The sequence below is a fragment of the Aquila chrysaetos genome, chromosome W, assembly GCF_900496995.4.
Source record: "Aquila chrysaetos chrysaetos chromosome W, bAquChr1.4, whole genome shotgun sequence".
Lineage (NCBI taxonomy): Eukaryota > Metazoa > Chordata > Aves > Accipitriformes > Accipitridae > Aquila > Aquila chrysaetos.
The window spans coordinates 6,382,002-6,404,905 of NC_054457.1; the positions used below are offsets into that span (position 1 = coordinate 6,382,002).

The following is a 22,904-nucleotide window of genomic DNA, read 5'->3' on the forward strand; positions in this document are numbered from 1 at the left end:
CTGTTTAATAATTATCTAGCTTATAATGAAGTTAAAGAAATTTCAATAGAGGTAGACATGGCCCAAGGGGATGAGAAGTGATGCTTAACATTTGCATTGTTGAGGCTGGCTGGGGCAGGAGATAGTCCCTGATAAGAAGCAGCAGTCCACCCCAAAAACCAGCCAAGACCGGCCTTGTGACTTTTGGAACTAGTTTTAATATGAAGCGGGGATAGATCATGCTTATGTATAGGCGTATTGCGAAACTTCATGTATATGTAACACGACTGTATAAATTTGAAGCGAACTGCCGCGTCAGGCGCGCACCCCCCGTGCTGCCCAGCGCTGAATGAACATACCTACTTTACAATCTCACTGATAGTGGAGTCTGTTTCCACATGTCAGTTTGGCGAGCCAGCCAGGAGACTCTCTGCTCGGCTGCGGGACCGACTGCGGAGCGGACGCCCCTCGGCGCGCCCCGAGCACTTTCCTCGGAGGGGCCTCCGCTGCCAGCCGCTCACCGCGGGAGCAGACAACGACCTCCTGAAGCCGCGGACCAAACGGTATGTGTCACAAAGGGAGCCTGTAAATTGTATGGGCCGGGGCAGCTGGTAAATCGCGCAGAGACGTCTGGCGTGCAGCAGAGTCCCCGTATGGGAGGAGGGTACCCTGTATGGTAACAAGGGGGGATTTGCTGACCGATAGAGCGGCCGCCAGCGATCTTGGGGGTAGATCGAGCAAATCCGGGGTGACCGCTGCATCCCAGTATCGGGAGCCAGGACGGACCTGTCGATGACTGGTATATAAGAGGCAGGAGAAGGGTAAGCGCACCCCCTCGCAATTGTGCTTGGTACATTTTTGCAGCTGCTGAAAGGTTGTCAACTGGAGCGATGATTGTATGATGTGAATGTTTGGAAATTTAATGTTAAAGATTTTGTGTGAGTATGTGGAAATGTTATGTTGAGATTTATATGTGTATATATGCTTGTTAATGTGTAAATGTCTAAACTGTGAATTGAATGTTTGAGTAAAAGAGATGCAGCTCAGCTGCGGAGCGTGTGTGGACTTCTGATCCACAGTTTCGTAACTCCACAAGGGGTACGGCCAGAGACGAACAAAAGTGTGATTCCCTGATGATTTGGAACTTAGATTTATATGTTAGCGTTGTAATTGTAATTTTGAGTTTGATTATCTTAATCATTTTGTGGTGTTGGTATAAGAAAGTCCCTGTATGGTGCATCGCATACATGTGGGTATTTGAAAGGTGTCTTTTACATCCAGGAAATGAGTGTATGCCCTCATATGTCCTGGAATGTGTGTGGTGTAAACAGAGGTTGCAAATAGATTGTGGAGGGGATATTGAATGCCCTGAGTGTCGAGTTTGGACTCCCTGGGATAAGAGGGGATGGGCTACATATATAGTTGAGATTGTTTGTGGTTGGAAAGGTAGCCGAAATAGTGAAATTGGTGTGTGAAAGGAAAATTTAATCCCGGAAATTCAGGACGTGTGGGAGGAAAACTGGGAGAAAACTATAAAGAGGTGTAAGAAACGATTTGCATGGAAGCTTATTAAAAGGAGAAGTTATAAAATGGGAAACAATCAAGGGGGAATATTGAGGAAGAGTCCTCTGGGTTGTGTAATTGCCCACTGGAAAGATATTGTTGGGACCGGAGGTACGGAAAATAAAAAGAACCTTATTAAATACTGCAATCAATGGTGGCCGTTGTAAAAGTTAGAAGGTGATGCTAAGTGGCCACTTAATGGGTCAATAGATTATAATACTCTATTACAACTAATGCTGTTTTTAAGGAGAGAAGGAAAATGGGATGAGGTTTCGTATGCAGACATGTTTTACACCCTCCAAAACCATCCGGAGTGGCAAAGGGACTGTGGAATGGTACCCCCACAGGACCCCATGGTGCTTGCACTTGAGCAAGAAAACAACAAGGAGCTTAGAGGTAAACTGAGGCGGTGCTGTTCGGCATGTAGTATTGGACAAAGATGTACTAAGGCAAATAAAATCCATCAGGCACCAGAACAAGATCTAATTGATTTGTTTAAGACTCCCCCTCGACCACAGGAACAGGATGCAGACTCGGATAGAACTCCGACCCCCCCGGACAGCCCTGTATCTTCCCGGACTAGGAAGAAAACTACCTCAACAGCTTTACAAGCACCTCTCCGAGAGGCGGTGGGGCCGGATGGTGGGACGATGTTAATCAAAGTACCCTTTTCTACTGCTGACCTAGGGGAATGGAAAAAGGTTGCAAAAGATTATAGGAGTGATCCAATAGGTGTAACTAAGCATTTCCAATTTATTGTAAAACAGCATAACCCTGATTGGAAGGATATACAGCTATTATTGGAATATATGACTGAGACAGAGAAACAGCTGATTTTAAAAACAGCAGGGAACCTAGCTGAAGATCATTATAAGATCACAGGAGGGGACATTAAGGAATATTTCCCTCTCCAAGACCCAAAGTGGGATGTTAATAGGTCTGCACATGTGGAAAGATTGCAGGGGTATCAGGATTGGATTACAAAAGGAATGGAGAGGGCAATCCCCAAAACTATAAATTGGTCAGCTTTATATGCCGTCAAACAGAGTCCTTCCGAGTCTCCATCTGAATTCCTGGATCGACTGAGGGATGTAATGTGCCGCAGCACACCGCTGGATCCTGGGTCAGAGGTAGGAGTACACCAATTGGTCTCCCTGTTTTTGGGTCAATCTACAGGGGATATAAGGCGCAAACTTCAGAAATTATGCCCTACAGAGGGTAGGAATTAGAAATATTATTGGATGAAGCATGGAGAGTATTTAGTAACAGAGAGGAAGGATATAGGCAAGGGCAAAAGAAATTACTGGCTGTTATCCAGGAAGAAAGAGGAAGAGGGCCTAGACGAGACTTGCCCCGACTGGGCAAGGATCAATGTGCTTTGTGTAAGAAATTTGGTCATTGGAAAAAGGAATGCCCAAGGAACAAGGAGGATCAGAGGGCTCAAACAGGAAGAATGGTAGCCCATGTGAAGGGAGATTGACGGGAACCTGGGGAATCTGTCCTAGCGGATCCACTGGTTATAATCAAGCTAGGGAAAACACAACAAGAGGTAGAATTTTTGGTAGATACGGGGGCAACATACTCAGGTCTGAACCGAGCTTTGATGCCCCTGGGAGATGATTATGTCATGGTGAAAGGAGCGACTGGCCAAAGTGAAAAGGCATATTTTTGTAAACCTTTAGAATATAAATTAGGAAAACAGTGGGGCATTCATAAATTTTTATATATGCCCAACTCCCCAAAGGCACTTTTGGGAAGGGACTTGTTGGAACAATTGGGAGCAAAAATTGTATTCAAAAAGGGAGAAATTACTCTGGAGGTAAAAGATCAGCAATATATTCAAATGTTGAGCCTAACCTTAACCAGTCTCCCCCTAGAAGGAAGCATTAAAGAGGACATCTTAAACCAAGTGTACCTGGGGGTATGGGCTACTGATGCACCTGGAAGAGCGAAAAGTGCTCCACCTGTTGAAGTTAGGATCAAGGAAGGCCAAAAGCCGGTAAGAATTAAACAATATCCCCTAAAGAAGGAAGACAGAGAAGGAATCCGGCCGGTGATAGAAAAATTTTTGCAGTTGGGATTACTAAAAGAGTGTGAGTCTGAATTCAATACCTCTATATTACCTGTTCAGAAGCCCGATAGGTCATATCGGGTGGTCCAAGACTTACAGGCGGTGAATAAGATAACTGAAGATCTTTACCCGGTAGTGGCAAACCCATATACCCTGTTGACCTTATTAACACCTGAATTGACTTGGTTTACTGTTTTAGATTTGAAGGATGCTTTCTTTTGCCTCCCTCTCCATGAGACCAGCCAAAAATTATTTGCATTTGAATGGGAAAACCCCAAGAGTGGTCGAAAGACCCAGCTCACTTGGACGGTGTTGCCACAAGGATTCAAGAATAGTCCTACCATTTTCGGCAATCAGCTTGCGAAAGACTTAGAATCCTGGGAAGCCCCGTCTGAGGAGGGAAAACTGTTGCAGTACGTGGATGATATCCTGATCGCCACCAAGACAGAGAAAGATTGTATGACATGGACGGTGAGTCTGCTGAATTTCCTGGGACTTCAAGGGTACCGGGTATCCAAGAAGGCGGCACAGGTAATGCAACGCAAAGTGAATTATTTGGGCTATGAAATTAGTGCGGGACAAAGAACTTTGGGACAGGCCCGTAAAGAGGCAATATGCCAAACTCGGAGACCTCAGACAGTAAAAGAGTTACGGACTTTTCTGGGAATGACGGGGTGGTGCCGATTGTGGATCTATAATTATGGATTGCTTGTTAAACCACTGTATGCGCTGACAGCCACTGAGCAGAAACACCTTGAGTGGAACAAGGAGACCGAACGAGCCTTTGAGCTACTGAAAAAGGTTTTGATGTCAGCCCTGGCCTTAGGACTCCCAGATGTAAGTCATTTCTTCTTTACTCCCATGAGAAGCAGGGCATTGCCCTGGGAATATTAGCACAAAACCTGGGTCCATATCGACGGGCAGTTGCCTACTTCTCTAAGCAGTTAGACACGACTGCAAAAGGTTGGCCTGGATGCCTGCGGGCAGTTGCAGCTATAATACTGAACATACAGGAAGCCCGAAAGTTTACTCTGGGCCAGAAAATGACTGTTCTGGTGTCTCATACAGTATCAGCAGTACTGGAAGCAAAGGGTGGACATTGGCTCTCTCCACAAAGATTCCTGAGATATCAAGCTATATTGATAGAGCTGGATGACGTGGAAATTGTAGTCACTAACATTGTCAACCCAGCTTCTTTTCTCAGCGGGAACACAGGAGAACCGGTACATCATGACTGTTTGGAAACCATTGAAGCAACATACGCAAGCCGCCCAGACCTGAAAGACAGCCCCATGGAAAACGGGGAAACTTGGTTCACAGACGGAAGCAGTTACGTCCTAAATGGTAATCGACATGCGGGATACGGCGGCATCACCACCAGCCAAGAGTCTCTTACGGAAAAAACCCTGGAGTCACAGTGGGATGGACCATTCCAAGTACTACTCACCTCCTTTACTGCAATCAGAATCAAGGAACAGGACGCTTGGATTCATCACACCAGAGTGAAAAAGACACCCAAAACTCCATGGAAAGTCACCACAAAACCCAATGGACATTTAGTTTTTACGCAGTAATATGGGGAGTTGTGGGGACTCTGTGTAAGGCACGGGATGAAAACCTGTTTGTCAGATATAACCAGGAGCTAGCAAAGGATATTAATGTATCAAGCTGTTGGATGTGTACCTTAATACCCAAACAAGGAGAAACCTTCCCGTTTATTGGTGTCCCCCTCTAGAACAAACAGCACTAAAACACTATTGAATAGAACTGCCAACTATACTTGTTTATATGGAAATGGTTCCAGAACTATAGTGAAGTATAAACTTGATCTGGATAGCAGACACCCACATGATAATGATCGATACAATTGGTCTTGGAGATTAAAAGACATGGAAAGAGGCAGAGGGGGAGACCCCATAATGATGCGCCCGCATTACGCCAACACTTCTAGTTTTCTTGGGACACTGAATGGAACTTGCTTTCGATGTAATGAATCACACTCTACAGGGATAGCTAATACAGGATGGGGAAATCTAACAGGGAGTTGTTATCTTCCTCCTCCTCGGGAGCCGTCCAATTGTAATCTCCCTGACGGGCGTTGGTACCTTTGTGCAAACGGGGAGGCACATAAGAGTTTACCTATCGATTGGTGGGGAGAATGCACAGAGGGAATAATAATCCCACAAACACTCCCTATCTTAGGAAAATTACAGGGAATATTCCGATCCCCATGGCACCACACGAGGACTAAAAGAACCTCTAACCCTCTTATAGAACGAGGCACCACATTCCACAGTGTGGTACGATGGCTTTTCCCAATGCTTGGAGTATCTGAATTGGAAAAAGCAATAGTCAATGTATCAGCGGTGGTCGAGACTTTAGCCAATACTACTGCTGACTCTCTAGGAAAATTACAAGCCGAAATTGATTCCTTGGCAAAGATAACGATACAAAATCGCCTTGCATTAGATATGTTAACCACAAAGGAAGGGTGTGTGTGCGTACTTATAAATCAAAGCTGTTGTGCCTATTTAAATGAAAGACAGCAAGTAGAGACAGATATTGAAAAGATTTGGGAAATTTCTAAGGAGTTACATCTTATCACTATGGATGACACATCATGGGGATTTTCTGAGATATGGGAAAAACTAACTTCCTGGTTGCCAAATTTAACATGGCCAAAACAACTGTTTGTGACAGCAATAGTAATCATTTTTCTGCTCATAATCCTTTGTACAACAATTCGATGCGGCTTATGGTGTTTCCAAAGCACAGGGGATTCCTACAGCGAATGGAAAAAGAATCAGTTGCGACGAAGACTCGAGTCCAATAAATATTTTGAGAGAATGCTAGATAGGGAAACAATGCATTAGAAGTACTAGAGTTGGATATAGTAAAAGAATTTACTATTTTCTAGAAAAGGGGGGACTGAAATGGGGAGCCAAAGGAACCTTAGCAGATGTAGTAGATATATGGATGTAGATAAGAACTGTTTAATAATTATCCAGCTTATAATGAAGTTAAAGAAATTTCAATAGAGGTAGACATGGCCCAAGGGGATGAGAAGTGATGCTTAATGTTTGCATTGTTGAGGCTGGCTGGGGCAGGAGATAGTCCCTGATAAGAAGCAGCAGTCCACCCCAAAAACCAGCCAAGACCGGCCTTGTGACTTTTGGAACTAATTTTAATATGAAGCGGGGATAGATCATGCTTATGTATAGGCGTATTGCAAAACTTCATGTATATGTAACACTTGACTGTATAGATTTGAAGCGAACTGCCGAGTCAGGCGCGCACAACTTTGGTGGGACTACCTCCCGTGCTGCCCAGCGCTGAATAAACATACCTACTTTACAATCTCACTGATTGTGGAGTCTGTTTCCGCACGTCAAGGGTAAAGGATTTTTCTTTTTTTTTTTTTCCACCCAAATTCAGTGTCTTAATACACAATTACTTTCTGGAATTGTTGAAGAATAACTCAGAGATTTAGAATAGTCTGACTATTTTGTGCAAGATGTATTTTGTATATATCAAATTAACAAGTAAGGCTGTAATCAGAAAGGCACACAGTTGGCATTAATAGAGTAAGGACACCCTGGAACAATTAGGCCTTGATGCTTTGAGGATGCTTTGTGTGCATTGCCAACTTGGCAAGAATGCTCAAGGTCCATCAGAGAGAAAAGAAACGTTCTTGAGGTAACAAGAAGGATAATTGAACTTAAGAAAAGTACGATGTGACTGATAAAAGGAAACATCCTGCTCCAGAAGGTGCCAAAGGCTGGATGATTGCCAAAGAAGCATGAACTGGGGGAAAGGTAAAGGTGGCAGGGGGAGATCGCGACCTCTGACTCAATTCCAGGCTGGAAGACCTTGCCCCCCCACACCTGCAAGGAGCATGCGTGCTAATCTACATAGCAAGTGAAGCTAATCTAAATATAACTGGCCAATAGTAGATGAGATGTTGACTACTAACCAATGAATGTAAATTTAGGTGGGTTTTTACTAAATACATTAGTTTGGTGTGGTGTGCTAGCTTTGTGGAGTTACCACCTAGCGCCCATCTTTGCACAAATATGAAATAAATAATGTCTCTCCTGAGTGTGTGATTATTGGCTCGTTGCACAGCAGGAAATGAATCCACTTTTCAGACAACCAAATCAGAACCATTTACTAAATACCTGTTTCACCTAGTGTTACGCATGCTTTCTTAAAGGCATCAGCAACTCAGCTGGCTGTGTTCTCATGTATCATCAGACCACTATATTAACCAGGACAGAGGCATCCGATATTTGGAGTAAAGTAGCTATTACAACAGCAGGATAAAGTTGGCCTGCTGATTCTTTTATTGGAGTAGTTGAGAGAGAGACAACCACTTTTGCAATGAGGAAAATTCATTCTGTGTACAGAGCAACTCATATGCTCCCATTGGTAAGACAGTACCTGTGGGGTAGGAAGAGGAGGGGAGACATTTTAAGCAGCAGGCAAATTTAATTTGTGGATTTCTGTAGGGAGACACTGACAGAGAGGCCTCCTTGGCATTGCTCATCTTTCATGGCATCTTCTTCTGCAACCCTGGCAGCCTGTGCCTGGCTCCTTAATTTCAAAATGGGCCAAGTGAGAGGGCATGAAGAGTGCAGGAGCAGAGCACTTGAGCTGGGTTTGCCTGTGACTCAGTAGGAGAGGTAAACAAAAGAGGTCTGTCCTGGAAAACAAGTAACACTTCTGGCCTCGCTAGGAATACAAGGTAATATGAGCCTTAAACTCCAAGCTGTTGCCATGCAGAAAGACTTTAGCTTCTAACATGCCATGCTTCACCTTAGCAGGACCCTGCAAAGCCCAGTCTTGCTGGCTGTGCTCCTGGGTGCAGAGAGCTCTTGGTGCAGGGCTTGCCTGTGTCCCCCTCCAAGGAGCTGGTCCCCAAACCCCATAGGAGGCACCAGGGAGATAATGGAGGGAACTCACCTGCTGGCTGGCACGTCCTGGAGCCAGGCTTGAGGCAGTGGCTAGTCTGCTCCACCAGCACCTGCAGGCAAGCTGAGTTTGTGTCACTGTGCCTATGTGAGCTGCCAGGCAGCAATGCTGAGAGGGCCCAGGGAAGCAGTAGGAGACTAACACTTTGGAGGTCTAGTTCCTGCTTTCCATTTCACTCCTTCTTACAAGATACCGCCAATGGTAAGAGTCAGCAGCAGGGTACAGAGCTGGGTCATACACTTTGGTGCTTAAGGCAAATTGAGGCTGGTACCAAGAAGAGGTACCCGAGAGCCTGCTGCATCCCCAGCAGCATGAACACATCACAGCAGCCTGTGGCATTCAAGGGTCCCACAGTAACCACGTGGAAATGGTACTCCCGCTGTGATGCCCTTATGGGGCAGTCCACGTATGCCTCTAACGTAATAGCACAGCCCGGGTCTAACATCCAACTCCATCCCATATTGCAGAACTGTGTTTAAGAAGCCTCCAATATGTAATGTCTTGAATGCAGCAATGAAGCCATAAACCAAGAATACAGGTACCAGAGCTTTATTAGATGTTTCACTGGATACAAAGAAACTGGATTTTATGTTATTCTTTTTTTTTTTTACATTAAATATGCATTCTTGTCATAAAAATTCACATTTGCTATATAGAACTGTAGGCATTTTTTACACAACATTTATTAAAGTACCACTGAATAGTTCCTAAAAAGAGAAGGTGCAGCTCTGTGAACCTTTGTGGGCACAACACACAGGGAGCTCCATGTTCTCAGTCTTAAACAATTGTCCTTCCCACTGAAACGTAGAAAAGTCATTCAAATGTATTAATGCTCATTGGGAATAATAAGGCTTCTGTACAGAAACCCTGAACAGTGTCAGAAGGCAGTGTGGCAATAACATACTAATCATCACACTGCATGATCCTAAAGCTACTCATGACTGAGGCAGTCAAAAACTTAACATCTGTCCTGACAAGCCCAGCTATTTATTTATTTTTTTTTTAGGTTGCATTTTTAACCACATATTTTTATTTTCACTACTAATAATAACATATAAAGCCCAGGATTCTGCTTTAAGGATCCCAGCAAAACTGATTTGCTAGTGTCAAGCATTTCAGCTACTCTAGGAATCTCTGGCGATCAAATTGACCTTTGTAGGACCAAGAGCTGAGGGAAGAGACTAGTACATGTCATCTCACTGCAGAAAAAAAAGCCTAAGTGTACCTCCATCTTAGGAGATACTCATTGGTGTATCATCTAATTTGTTTTTAATTTGGAGGGAGAAAGTTTAAAAATGAATTCTCATCAGCCAAGGTGAGGCCCATCTAAGAGTATATGTGTACATAACTTGGAGTGTGGAGATAAACCATCCCAGGACATCAGATGTGGGACACTGCCATCTTTTAGCCCTGTACTCAACATCTTATAAGAACTTGTGGATTGTGATGGTGTACTGAGGATGACAAACCTATAATACTCACTTTGAGCAGTGTTGCTCACAGCTGGCAATTAAAGGGATGAGTATGCAGAAGCTGAGATAAGAAGCACTGAGTAGAGGCAAAGGAGAAGAGTGGGAAGATGTTGTATTTTAAGTAGACGAAGATAACAGAAGAGGGTCTGAAATCAGACTTCTGCCTTCCCTCAATCACCGTTCAGGTGGGTCTGACTGCAGCTGACCTCACACCAAATGTACTGTAGGCCAGGCGCGCTCTGCCTACTCCTGCTCAATGGGCCAGGCATGAGCTGGACTCTGTGTTCAGTACGTCTTTCAGAATTACCATTGGCGTCAGGCAGAGGCATCTCAGACAGAAACCATGAAGGGAGAGCTAGACCTGGCTGTGGGAATGGTAGAGGGGTCATACCTGTGGGCAATGTAGAGATTCCTAACTAGAGCACTAGGTCCTGCCAGCCACTGGGAAATTATTATTGCTTTTTTAATTAAAGCTGCCACAGCTCCTGAAAGCAGAATGCTGTATGTGGGCAGGCCAGGCCAGGCTGCTCAGCCTCTGACATTTATCATTTTAACATAAGGATTTTTACAGTCCACCCTAGATTGGAACAGAGTTCAGAGCTCTTCCTGCAAATTTACAGCTACATTCCAGCACAGGACATGAGCAGTATTGCATAGCATCCAGGTGCTTCCCCAAAGCCAGGATACCACCACCTTTGTATCATGATTGTATCCCAGAAGAAGAATTTTAGGCCGTTCAATAACATGAACACAGTTCCCGCTGACATCAGCAGGAGCTGTGTGTGCACAGAAGTGATTTGATCCGTATCACACTGGAAACCATGTCTTTGCCACCTTGTACAATCAAGGTAGTTGATCAGGCAAACATGCTGTTCTTTTTTTTACCAATATGTAAGTGAGCTCCAAGCAACTTCAAGTTTAACTCCTTAGTGCCGAAAAGTGAGGGAGTCAGCCCTATAGACAATCCTCGGTAACATTTGAAATCAGAACTGATAATTATAGGATTCAAACAAGATTATGCAAATGCATTAAGGCAGGTTACATAACTGCCCTTTCCTTTAGGATTAATTATTATTTCCTCATACATTGTAGACAATCCATACTCCCATACACACAGATACCTACAAAACAGCAGCACAGTAAAAACTAAATAGATCACTGAACTCCAACATACTTGTAATCAATACATTGCACATACTATACAGCATATTTTAACCTCATTTTTGGGTAAACATATACAATTCAGAACAATTCTGTAACACAGAAGCTACCACTGAGATATGGCAAATACATCATACACTATTAGCTTTTACTTCACTGAGAAGGAGTTTAGACGTTTAAAATGGTGTTAACTGAACTGTTGAAATCACCAAATAGCCTGCTCAGTTGCTAATACCTAGTGCTCCATATACTATATTCAGGATAAACAGCACTGGAGCTGCGTTTTCAGGGCACTCCAGTTTTTTGATATTGTGGAGTTAACCTCCACAATTTTGAATTTCCTTTGCAATACAGTATATACTTACTATGCACTGACTATCTGCTCCCTTTCATCCCAGTGTAAAACTTTAGTAACTGCTTTGAAATTAGTAGAAATGGTCTAGATTTGTATCAGTATGACAGAAAGACTTAGCCCAGCATACAGGATCATACATTTCCTCTCATGCACATATACATATATATACACATGTGTATGTTTAAAAGAATGGCTTGAAATGGCAGAACCTACAAAACCAGTAATGTAACCAACAGCAAAAGAATGTAAATAACCCAGTGATTTTAAAACTAGGCTCCTGTGGTCTGATTCTGATTTTACTCTTCTCCACACAGGGCAGGAATCAGACACCTGGAACCAGCTGCTATTTGGTTCAAATCGCTGCAGGTTGGATCAGTATCAAAAGAGATTCTCAGCTTGTGTAAACTGAAAAATGGAGCCAGGTAGGTTTACACCAGCTGAGACACTGACTTTTGGCTTGTGTTGTGCAACGCAGTCGCAATTTTTAAAGTATGACTGAAAGAAAGAATCAAATAATCATGTAAAAATGTCAGAAAACAATACTACTTGATGTGTATACAATGAACATAGCGAGGGGGAAAATGAGCATGAGAAGAGAAAAAAATGTTTTGACAAAGAATGACATGACAGTTTTAGTAAACAGATGTTATGAAGATCAATAGTGTAGACAGGTATTTTTCCTCTGATGGGCTGATTACAGTCATCTAATTTCCCATGCAAGATTCCTCATAATACATGTGTAGAAACCTCCCAAACGAATCAGGTCAGAACAACTCATCTGACCCAACCCCACAAGCACATTTCTGGTTGAAATCAAAGAGAGTTTTAGCTGCATATGGGTGGCAAAACTGGGCTCTTGAATGGTCAAGTTGTGCTGCATAGTCCTTTCTGGCTTGTTCTTTTCTGGTGAGATCTCCCAAACAATATCAATAGGGAGTGCATCCCTATCAGGACAGTTTGACTACAGTTTTGGGGCCTTGCAGATGAAATCGCCAGAAAAGTGTGGATAGTATGCCCCCCCCCCCCTTTTTTGTTTTAGTAATTAAGGCAAGTTTGCTTACCTGTCCCCTACCATAAAGTGCTGTGCTTCTCCAACAGAAAGGAGATCAACAGCTAAATGAAATAATAATTTTTCTGACCAAAATTTAACATTTTGCTAAGATTTCCCCTCCCCCATTAATGGAGAAATGATATGATTTGTCTATTATCCTTCTCATCAGAGGATTTTCTTTTTGCTTTGCTTTTATTTTCCAGTACCCAAATGACAATTAGAATAAAACTGATGCTAAGCGAACATTTCATAACAATGCTAATAAGCTCAAGATATGGCATAGCTCTATATTTATTCATATATACAGGCACACACACTCACACACCTTTTCTTAAATACAGCAGAACATTTGCTTTGAGTACACCTTTGTGTAAGCGAAAAGCTTGGGGTGTCTGGTGTGTGTTTGAGCGGGAGGCCTCAGGAGGAACTCGGTGTTAGTGTTCTCAGATTCAACAGAATTTCAATCAGAATCCAAAAAAGAAACATTGTTTTTGCTCCACCCAAAGATTCAGATTATTTTACCATATTAAAAGGATAGTTTAAATGTTTCAACTATACTTAAGTAGCTGAAGGATGACAGGAAGAATCTGGAAACAAACAAATCCAGCTAAACAGAAGAATGAAAAGAGCATTTCACACCACATCTCCAATAAATAAGCAAACATTTTCATGTTTCTATATGGGCCATCCCACATAAAAGAAAAGGTACTCCACAAACTATGCAAAATACACAAGTTTTCAGTTTGCACAGGGTTCAAGAAAACATATGCTCATGTTTCATTTTATGTGTCCATTGCATTAATTTTGCTTGGAGAGCCTGTGGAAAGTGGAAACAAAGTGCATCAACCCCCCCCATATCTTGCTTAGCTGTGGGTGAAAGGACTCGAGTCCTACCCCTTGTTCAATGCAAAGATGGGCTGTGACTCGGTAAATTTTTGGGGCACTTTGGGTCAAGTTTTAATACTGTAAAAAACCTAACTGGCTTAGATCACAGCTTTCACTGAGGATGAATCTTACAGTCCTAACCTATACAGAAAAAACCTGCTACTGAAGGAGGCATCATAACTTTGTAACACCTGCCGTTTTCTTCAACCAAATTTATAATACTCCTGTCCAGAAACCAGAATATCATTATGCAAGTGTGCATGGATGTCTTTGTATCATATACATACATTTAAATGCATCTTTATAGTACACATACACTTAAACATTTCTTTATAGTACACACACACACACACACACACACACTCTTTTTCCAAGGCACCCTCTCAGTACAAAATAGCAGCAACTGTTCATTTTATTCCACTTCTTTGTAAACTAAAACCAACAACAAAAACCCTACAACCTCCCTGTAACCCACCTGTTCAATGAGACCATTTTTGTTTTTCTAAACTCTGATGGTAGATGGTAGTCCTTATCATCTGACAGAAAATAGCAAAGGACCGTATGATGCCATTCTCTCTTCTCACTCAACCAAAAATTCTAGTAATATCAATGGAAATTTGACCTTAGTCTTATCCCATAAGGCCCTGCAATATTTCAAAGAGCATTTTCCTTGTAAGACATTATGGTATCTATTGTTTTGCACAAATGAAATGGTTTGCTTTCCAAAGTTGTGTGCCTGTGCATTGATGTATCCAGGAGATATGATTGATTGCATTGTATCCAGTTAGGTGTCATACAGTGGCAATGCTCTCATTTTATAACACACTAAATTTTCCATATATTTGAGATTTATGTGTTTCATTAAAAGTAGGTGTATTGGCTTTGTGTGGCAAGGTTTTGGTAGCGGGAGGGGGTGTTACAGGGGTGGCTTCTGTAAGAAGTTGCTGGAAGCTTCCCCTGTGTTCGAGAGAGAGCCAATACCAGCCGGCTCTAAGACGGACCTGCCGCCGGCCAAGGCCGAGCCAATCAGCGATAGTGGTAACGCCTCTGTGATAACATTTTTAAGAAGGAAAAAGTTGGGACAGGCAATAATTCGGCAGCCGGAGAGAGGAGTGAGAACATGTAAGAGAAACAACCCTGCGGACACCAAGGTCAGTGAAGAAGGAGGGGGAGGAGATGCTCCAGGCGCCGGAGCAGAGATTCCCCTGCAGCCCGTGGTGAAGACCATGGTGAGGCAGGCTGTCCCCCTGCAGTCCATGGAGGTCCACGGTGGAGCAGATATCCACCTGCAGCCCGGGGAGGACCCCACGCCGGAGCAGGTGGGTTCCCGAAGGAGGCTGTGACCCCGTGGGGGACCCACGCTGGAGCAGTGTGCTCCTGAAGGACTGCACACCGTGGAAAGGACCCATGCTGGAGCAGTTCGTGAAGAACTGCAGCCCGTGGGAAGGACCCACGTTGGAGAAGTTCGTGGAGGACTGTCTCCCGTGGGTGGGACCCCACGCTGGAGCAGGGGAAGAGTGTGATGAGTCCTCCCCCTGAGGAGGATGAAGCGGCAGAAAATAACGTGTGATGAACTGACCGAAAACCCCATCCCCGTCCCCCTGTGCCGCTGGGGGGGTTGGTAGAGAAGCCGGGAGTGAAGTTGTGCCCAGGAAGAAGGGAGGGGTGGAAGGAAGGTGTTCTGAGATTTGGTTTTATTTCTCATTACTCTGCTCTGGTTGATTTGTAATAAAGTGAGTTAATTTTCCCCAAGTTGAGTCTGTTTTGCCCGTGACGGTAATTGGTGAGTGATCTCTCTCCTGTCCTTATTTCGACCCACAAGCTCTTTGTTATATTTTCTCTCCCCTGTCCAGCTGAGGAGGGGGAGTGATAGAACGGCTTTGGTGGGCACCTGGCAACCAGCCAGGGTCAACCCATCACAGTAGGATGATCAGAGATTCTGCTGCTAGAACAGTGCCATTCAGTAGACTTCTGACCTTGTGTTATGCAGTATTATATCCCACAAACAATTTAAGGACATTAGGGTATTGTTATTAGCTAGATATTGAACTACTACACTCTTAAGTACAGCAATTTTTCACTGATGAAGCTGGCACTGATTTTTTTGTAATCAGCAGAGAAGTGTTGTGTTCATAGCTGCCTTAAAGAGAAGCTTAGACTGCACCTATTTTTTTTTTTAAGTGCAGTTTTAATCCTGCAGAAAGCACGTTTCCACTATGGGAAAAAATCCTGCTCACCTTACAGTACACACAATTTATTGATCCTATGCCAAATCTATGCTAAACACAGGAAATTTTCCTATTAAATTCACTGGACATTGGATCAGGCTCTTACATAAGATGAATCCTGGGAGGGAGTGGTGCTCCAAGCTGGCCTAACTTTGTTCCTGCTAGAACCACAGAAAATATGCACTGGCAGCTCCTAGTACAGAGTTAGGCCAGCACCACATATCTGCTGCCTTGACCTGGGGCAGAGACATTGGAAAACCCCATTTTGAGAATGAAAAGCAAGCAGGATGTAGTCTGTGCTCTGTGCAAGCTATGTAATACATCATGTTTACTGTCCACTGATTATGCGTATGTTGGAGGCATGACTTTGGATTTACTTCACAAAGGCATTTAAACCTGTAGCTCACTGATAAATATGATCAGTTAAACCACCTAACAGATGAAGTGTAGCAGCTTAAAATTTTCGGGCCAGATATACTGTCCTTAGTGTCCCGGTGTAATGCACACACAGTCATGAATCCTACTGTGAGCAGACAGAGGGCAATATACATCCCATTGCTCTGAAAGCAGCAAATTTCTTGGCACTGTTCATAACCATAGAAGACACATGAATTGCATTTTGTACCTCATGGAAAACATGGAAATGGCCTTCTTTTATAAAACACTGTAAACATGTTTAGTTTTGTTCTTCACATGAAACACAAATGTAAAAAGTGATCATAATTGATTAAAACATTTCCCCTACGCCCACCTACTAAAGCCCTAAACACCTCAGCGTGTTATAGGAAGATCAGTGTTTTACAAGATACTTCTTTTAAAATGCAATCTTTTTTTTTAATTCTAAATAACGCAACAACAAACATATTACAGTACTATCAAGTAGTGTCATCTTCACCTTCATCCAGGGCATAGTTGAGCTTTATGACTGTGCTGATAAAGTCACCAAGTTCTACAAAATCTGCAGTGATAATATTCACACCACTTTCTCCTGGTTTCTGAGTTTGGACCCACTGCATCATTGCAGGAAGAGCCCTAAGGAGAAAACAGGAACAATAATTACTCATAAAGCAGCGAGACAAATGCATCGAGGCAGGATTTACCAACAGTGACTGCCATTGATCTTACTTGGTTTCTAAGGGAACCATGTGAGAAAGGACACAGGTTACTGCTCAAGCGTTTTGAAACCCCTTCTTTTTATAATTTTCATTCTCTTTGGAAATAATATGTTGATTGTATTTCAACTTCTCAGTAGAAAAGAATAAAAGGAAGGTCATACAGGCTCATGGTAATTGTTGATCTAACCTAGGGGCAAGGGAATGGACCAGATACCTTTTCTATATCATCTGGCCATATGACTCCATGGGAATTGTTTATGGAAAAAGAAGTAACAGAGAACTCGAGACATTTGTAAAGCGTGTTTGACACACTGAAGGAAATACTGAAAATAATATTTTGGGGGACACTGGAGCAACCATTATTTCTACAGTATAAGTACAGCATATACCAAATACCCTTTCTTTCCCAGTATTAATATCTCAGTCATGAATTATATTTAATCATAAACCAGTGATTAGTAACTGAAACAAAAAGCACCACAGTCATCATATCGACTCTTTTCTAAGATGGCATATTTTTATGATGTCAGACCCCTAGCACTGGGATACTGGGGTGTAAAAGATGTCTGCTTAACTGGGTTTGTGAGTATAAAGAAATTTTTCTGATACCATGAAAATATAAAATAATAATAATAATAAATATCTATGGGAAAATAAAGAACTCCCTAGTCCTGCAGAGGAAATGAAGCAGCAAGATCCAATGTTCAGAAGACAAAAGTTAACAGAGTTCCAAAAAAATAAGGTACAGATTTTTCAAAGAAAGGTAATTGACTATTGGAAAAAACTCTCAAAGATTGTGACAATTTCTGCAGCACTTGGAGTCTTTAAATCAAGCCTGGATGTCATTCTAAAAATACACCCTCGGTCAACCTCAAGCTGTTGAGTTAAATAAAAGAACCTACAGACTGGGCAGGGCCGTAGTCATTTTAGCTGAACATCATGTTCTCCCTTTGCTCTAAAATCTATAAATCTGTGATTCCCCCTCAGCCAGCACGGTGTACAGCCTCTTTCACAGAGGCAAGGTACATGTAAAATGTTGGTCTAACAGTAATATAAATCAAGCTAAACATGCTGAACCTAAAACTGGACCCCAAAGCTTTAGGAAAACAGATCTAAAGAAAACAGAACTATTAGCAGACACAGATTTTACTTGTCAGTGGCCACCGGAATCAGTCATTTTTTAATATAATTTAGTACTGAAAAAACCCCACCAGTTATAATTAGGCCCCTCTATGATTTTACAGGAAAATGTACACTAAAGTTTTGCTTCAGCAAAACATTTGTCCATGTGCTTAAATCCACCGTAAGATCCTCATTTAAGGCCAGCAAAGCATTTTATTTCACTCATTGATTAAATATAACTGAAGCATATGCATGTATGCACATCAACTCATAAAACTGAGCTTAAGCACTCTGCTGTATAAGAACCCAGCCAGCATCTTTAGATTTAAGGTTATGTAATCCTGAAAAGCTGCACTCTGTGGAACTGTAATAGGCACAGGTCAGGTGTTAAATATCTGGCAATGTCTGGACTGTTTGAAAAGATCTGAGAGCAACCAGAACCAGGACAGATCTCAGCAGAATGGCATGGACCACCAAGATGATAAAAGGCAGCTCAGAGCAGTTGAAAACTCCACTGCATCTCTACATGCAAGAGATATTGCTGAACACTGGACAAAGACATGAGGCTGAACTTCTAAGGTGGCAGTATGTTGCCTTTGTCTTTAATATCCTCCCGTTTAAGCTCAAAGAGTTTTAGGTTTAAAGGTGAACTGATTGATTGTAGGCAGGCATAGATTTTTTCTTCCTTCCTTCTGCATAAGTTGATACCCTTGATATTTTACTCCCCCTTGAGGCATAATTAACTTCTTTTGGTGTCCTTTATTTGTTCTGAATATGGTTCTGACGTAATTCTGTCTTCAGACCATAGAGTTTGTTGTCTATACACTTAGCCATATAGACTGAAATACTGTTTTCTTTTTCCTAGTGTGTTCTTATTAAATCAGCCTTTAACAGATAGTCATGCTTCCTTTTGATTAGTGCTCTATCTTAAACTTAATTTGTCCTGCCATTTCATCTCCAGATAGGCTTAGTAGTTAAATGGGTTATTTATGTTTTACTGATATTACACACAGAAATCAGTTGCATAACCCTTTGCCCATAAGCAAATTGTTAGATAAAGTCACAGAAATCTTTTGTTCACAAGAGTAGAGAGTGTTCAAAGATAAGTCAAAAAGTGAATCAGATTATCCAACAAAAAGCTTATTTGTATAGCAAAGCCAAACAACACAACCCTGTAAAAAAAATATACCTGAACAAAAGATTCCACTGACCTTAAGGATTTGGTCTAGGCTATGCAACTCTGCTTATGATAGAAATTCATAGAAAAAACCCATACACATCATCTTCCTCCCATAGTGCCATCTTGAAAGTGGATTACATCAATGACTGTAAGAAACAACACATTGCTCAGTTTCAGTACAAATCTCTCACATGCTCACTGTAGCAGTGCTACATATCAAGGTGCCGCGATTAGATCACTGGTCGGCCCGGACCAGGGAAGAGACCAATAACACACATGGTGTGAGTGCCAACTCCGTCCTTTATTGCGCAGTTAATTCCTTTTATACTAACAACGGTAGGTGGGATTACTGATATGTCATAGGGAGGCGACGACTAGCCTTCTACCTTTCCGTGACATCGCGAGATCTTCCGAACGGTGTTCCCTACATCTCCCCCTCCTCATGTCCAACTAGCTCCCATTGGTTACACACACTATTCATGCACTGGCCACGCGTCCAGTTGCACTCAATGATTGGCTGCATCAACACTGCACACGCGCATAAACATAAAATATAATTGGTCATACTAACTAAACATACGAGACTTATCTCAGTCTAATTGGTCAAGATAAACTGCCGAATTGAGGTTGTTTGTGCCAAGTTCTCTTTATCGTGGAATGTGCACCTGTGTTTTTCTAATTGGTATCTTTCTTATTTTTGTCTTCTTGTTTATTCTGTTCAAGGCCTTCTAAAGGCGTCTGGAATGCTCTTGTGACCGTTAGCTGAAAATGTTCCCACAACAATTCCCCCTCCCTTTTTCTATTAAAAGAGCATTAGCAGATCTAGTCACCACCATCCGCGAACTCAGCCCAGCAATTGGTAGGTGCCAGCTTTACGTGGGCGTCCCCACAGAGGCAACGATGGCCTTGCCGTACACCGGCCCGATGCTCTTCGGAAAATCCCGGTATTTGTACATTTGCAGAGGAACAGATTTTAGCATGCGTGGCCAGCGGGTGCCAAAATTCGCCTCAGTTGAAACATGGGGAGCCTATGGCACATGCGGTCGCTGGCCAGACGTGCCGCACGAGTCATAGCCATCGTGTTTATTGGTTCACGGGCTTTGTGATGTGGTTGCAGTGCACAGAGAATCTTGACCTGTTATGTCGGCTAAGGTGACCTACAAGATATATGAACACAATTAATTAAACACAGTAAAAGCAACATTATACCTAATAAAATACACAAGAATAAAAGAAACCCTGATTTTTAACAAAGATACAAACCAACTCCTAAGTCCCCATCCCGCAGCTAAATGTTCTAAGCCGAAATGACAGTTTTCTTAATTGCTATAAAGGTCTTGCAGCGCCTTCTTGCTTCTGCAGTTCTGTTATCTTGTTTATTAATTGCTCCAGCGTCAGAAATTCGTAGCAGATACCCAAGACATCACAAGCCAGGAAAGGATAACAGCAATCTGTAAAGAAAAACACTCAAACACTATGAGGTTAGGGCAGGACGAACCATACGACTAGGGACCCATTTCAGTAGCCCTTCAGGCGTCTGTACACAGGCGTACCCCCGCCCGAGGCAACGCAGCTCAAACGGTCCGTCCCATTGGCGTGTCTGGGGATCACGCACACGGACCAGTAGGTAGGGGCCTTTCTCTTCCGTAGTCGTAAAATGTTGTTGCGCCGTCGTCTGGTCCAGGTCCCCCCGAATTGTCTGATTTAATGAAGTTAACGCAGTTAACAGGAGACGCTGTGCACGGAGAACAGGTGAATTATCCCGTAAGCAGGAGGGCTCCGCCTGGTCCCCCTCCCTAAGACGATCTAGCAGGGTCTTTAAGGTTCAATGTGCTCGTTCTACAATGGCCTGGCCGGTGCTGTTATAAGGAGTGCCATGTACAAGGGCTATACCCCAGGTTGCACAAAATCGTTTCACCTTTTCCGCAGCATAAGCTGTACCATTATCCGTCTTGATCTGTCGTGGAATCCCCAGTTGGGCTATGCAAGCACGCCAGTGTTGTACAACCGCCAAGCTATTCTGCTTCCTGTGCGCTGTAGCGAGAATATATTTACTATAGGTGTCTACGGTAACATGCAAATACTGTAGTGGCTTAAAGGGAGCGTACTCCGGTCCACTCATGTTGACTGCGGGCTACTTATGCTAACTCTAAATAATCAGGCTCAAAGAAATGTTCCCCCATTTTCTATGAAATCTCCCACAATTTGCCCTTTTCTTTTTCTTTTTTTTTCCGTGCAAGATTCCCTTTATTTCACAAAAGAATCCAACTTATATATGTTTCAACAAAGATCCAGAAAGTACTAACGACTCACAGCCAATATAACTAGCACAGGAGGGCATATCTGACCCAGCTGGGATGTTTGCCAGTCCTCAGAACAGTTAAAGATAAAAACATTCCATAGACATACTCGTGACTGTCTTCAGCCACATCTTCCCAGGCCTACACAAGGCCATCCTCCAACCTGACCTTGTAAAACTAGTTCTTCAAGGCTTGGCAAACATGCAGCACAACAAATTCTAATGGTCACTCTTGAAAACAAATGCCAGGTGTTCCGAGCTGCTCCCACATCGCCCCCTTTTTTGTTTAGGAACATCAGATTCACGAGGAAGGCAGCGAGGACTGTAGCTTCGAACTGACGCAATCCTCGTACTGCTCCTCAGGTGATTCTGATTGCTGCAAACACACAAATGATTAATAACCCTCCAATAGCAATATAAATTCAGATACACAAATTTAAACCTTCAAATCATGTTTTTGGATTTAAGCATTCAACAGTATTAGACAATTCTTTGAAAAACACCTTATTCTGCTAATTTTGTGTATTTCCCATTTGATCTTGTAATATCTGTGCAAGGTCTTAGGTCTCTCCTGCAATATTAGTAGCAAATGCACCTTGCAAATGCGCCTTCACCTAATTCCAATCACATACACTTTCATTGCCTTGTAAAGGAGTTACACAGAGCCCTTGTTTTTGAAATTCCCAATTGCAATGTAATTTCATTCTATGTTATAATGCATTTTGTCTATGTGATGGGTTGATCCTGGCTGAACACCAGTCACCTACCATAGCTATCCTATCACTCTCTCCTCCACAGCTGGACAGGGGAACGGGAAATGAGGTTTTGCTGTTAGTTCATCACACATTATCTCTGTCGCTTCATCCTCCTCAGTGGCAGCACTCATCACACTCTTCCCCTGTTCCAGCGTGGGATCTCTCCCACGGGAGACAGTCCTCCACGAAGATCTTCAGCATGGGTCCCTTCCACGGCGTGCAGTCCTTCAGGAGCACACTGCTCCAGTGTGGACCTCCATAGACCGCAGGGGAATGACCCGTCTCACCATGGTCTTCACCACGGGCTGCAGGGGAAACTCCGCTCCGGCGCCTGGAGCATCTCCTCCCCCTCCTTCTGCACTGACCTTGGTGTCTGCAGGGTTATTTCTCTTACATGTTCTCACTCTTCAGCTGCCATGTCTGTGTGTTCCGCAACCGCATCTCTCTTCCCCCTCTCCAGCCGTTTGTTTTCATTAATTTTTTTTTTCTGTCTCTTCCTCTCTCTCTCTCTTTTTTTTTTTTTGAGTGCCAAGTTACATGAAATGCTTTTGCAATCATACGTTCAACTATTTTATGATATGTGGTACAATCATTACAACTGCTAATATTACAATTAAAATAACTAAGCCATGCATAAGCAAATCTTTCAACCATCCCGTAATTCTCAAACTTGTTAGCCATCCAGTTAACCCTGTGT

At 42.9% G+C, this 22,904-nt stretch overlaps 3 protein-coding genes across 3 annotated transcripts in view; 1 reads left to right on the plus strand and 2 right to left on the minus strand.

Annotated features, from left to right (window-relative positions):
• Window positions 1–3,689, minus strand: part of LOC121232746 (complement component C6-like) — a 35,401-nt gene extending 31,712 nt beyond the window's left edge. The window contains 1 exon segment of the mRNA XM_041121148.1: window positions 3,666–3,689. Within this exon segment, the coding sequence (XP_040977082.1) occupies window positions 3,666–3,689 (24 nt within the window).
• Window positions 3,690–4,072: 383 nt separating this feature from the next.
• Window positions 4,073–11,998, plus strand: LOC121232747 (endogenous retrovirus group V member 2 Env polyprotein-like). Its single transcript, XM_041121149.1, has 3 exons — window positions 4,073–4,084; window positions 5,683–6,371; window positions 11,887–11,998. Exons 1-3 carry the CDS (start codon window positions 4,073–4,075, stop codon window positions 11,996–11,998), a joined length of 813 nt encoding a protein of 270 aa, XP_040977083.1.
• A 4,471-nt stretch (window positions 11,999–16,469) lies between these two features.
• Window positions 16,470–22,904, minus strand: part of LOC121232761 (PI-PLC X domain-containing protein 3-like) — a 169,566-nt gene continuing 163,131 nt past the window's right edge. Inside the window, exon 3 of the mRNA XM_041121174.1 lies at window positions 16,470–16,768. Within this exon, the coding sequence (XP_040977108.1) occupies window positions 16,612–16,768 (157 nt within the window). The 3' untranslated portion in view covers window positions 16,470–16,611. The remainder of the gene's footprint in view (window positions 16,769–22,904) is intronic.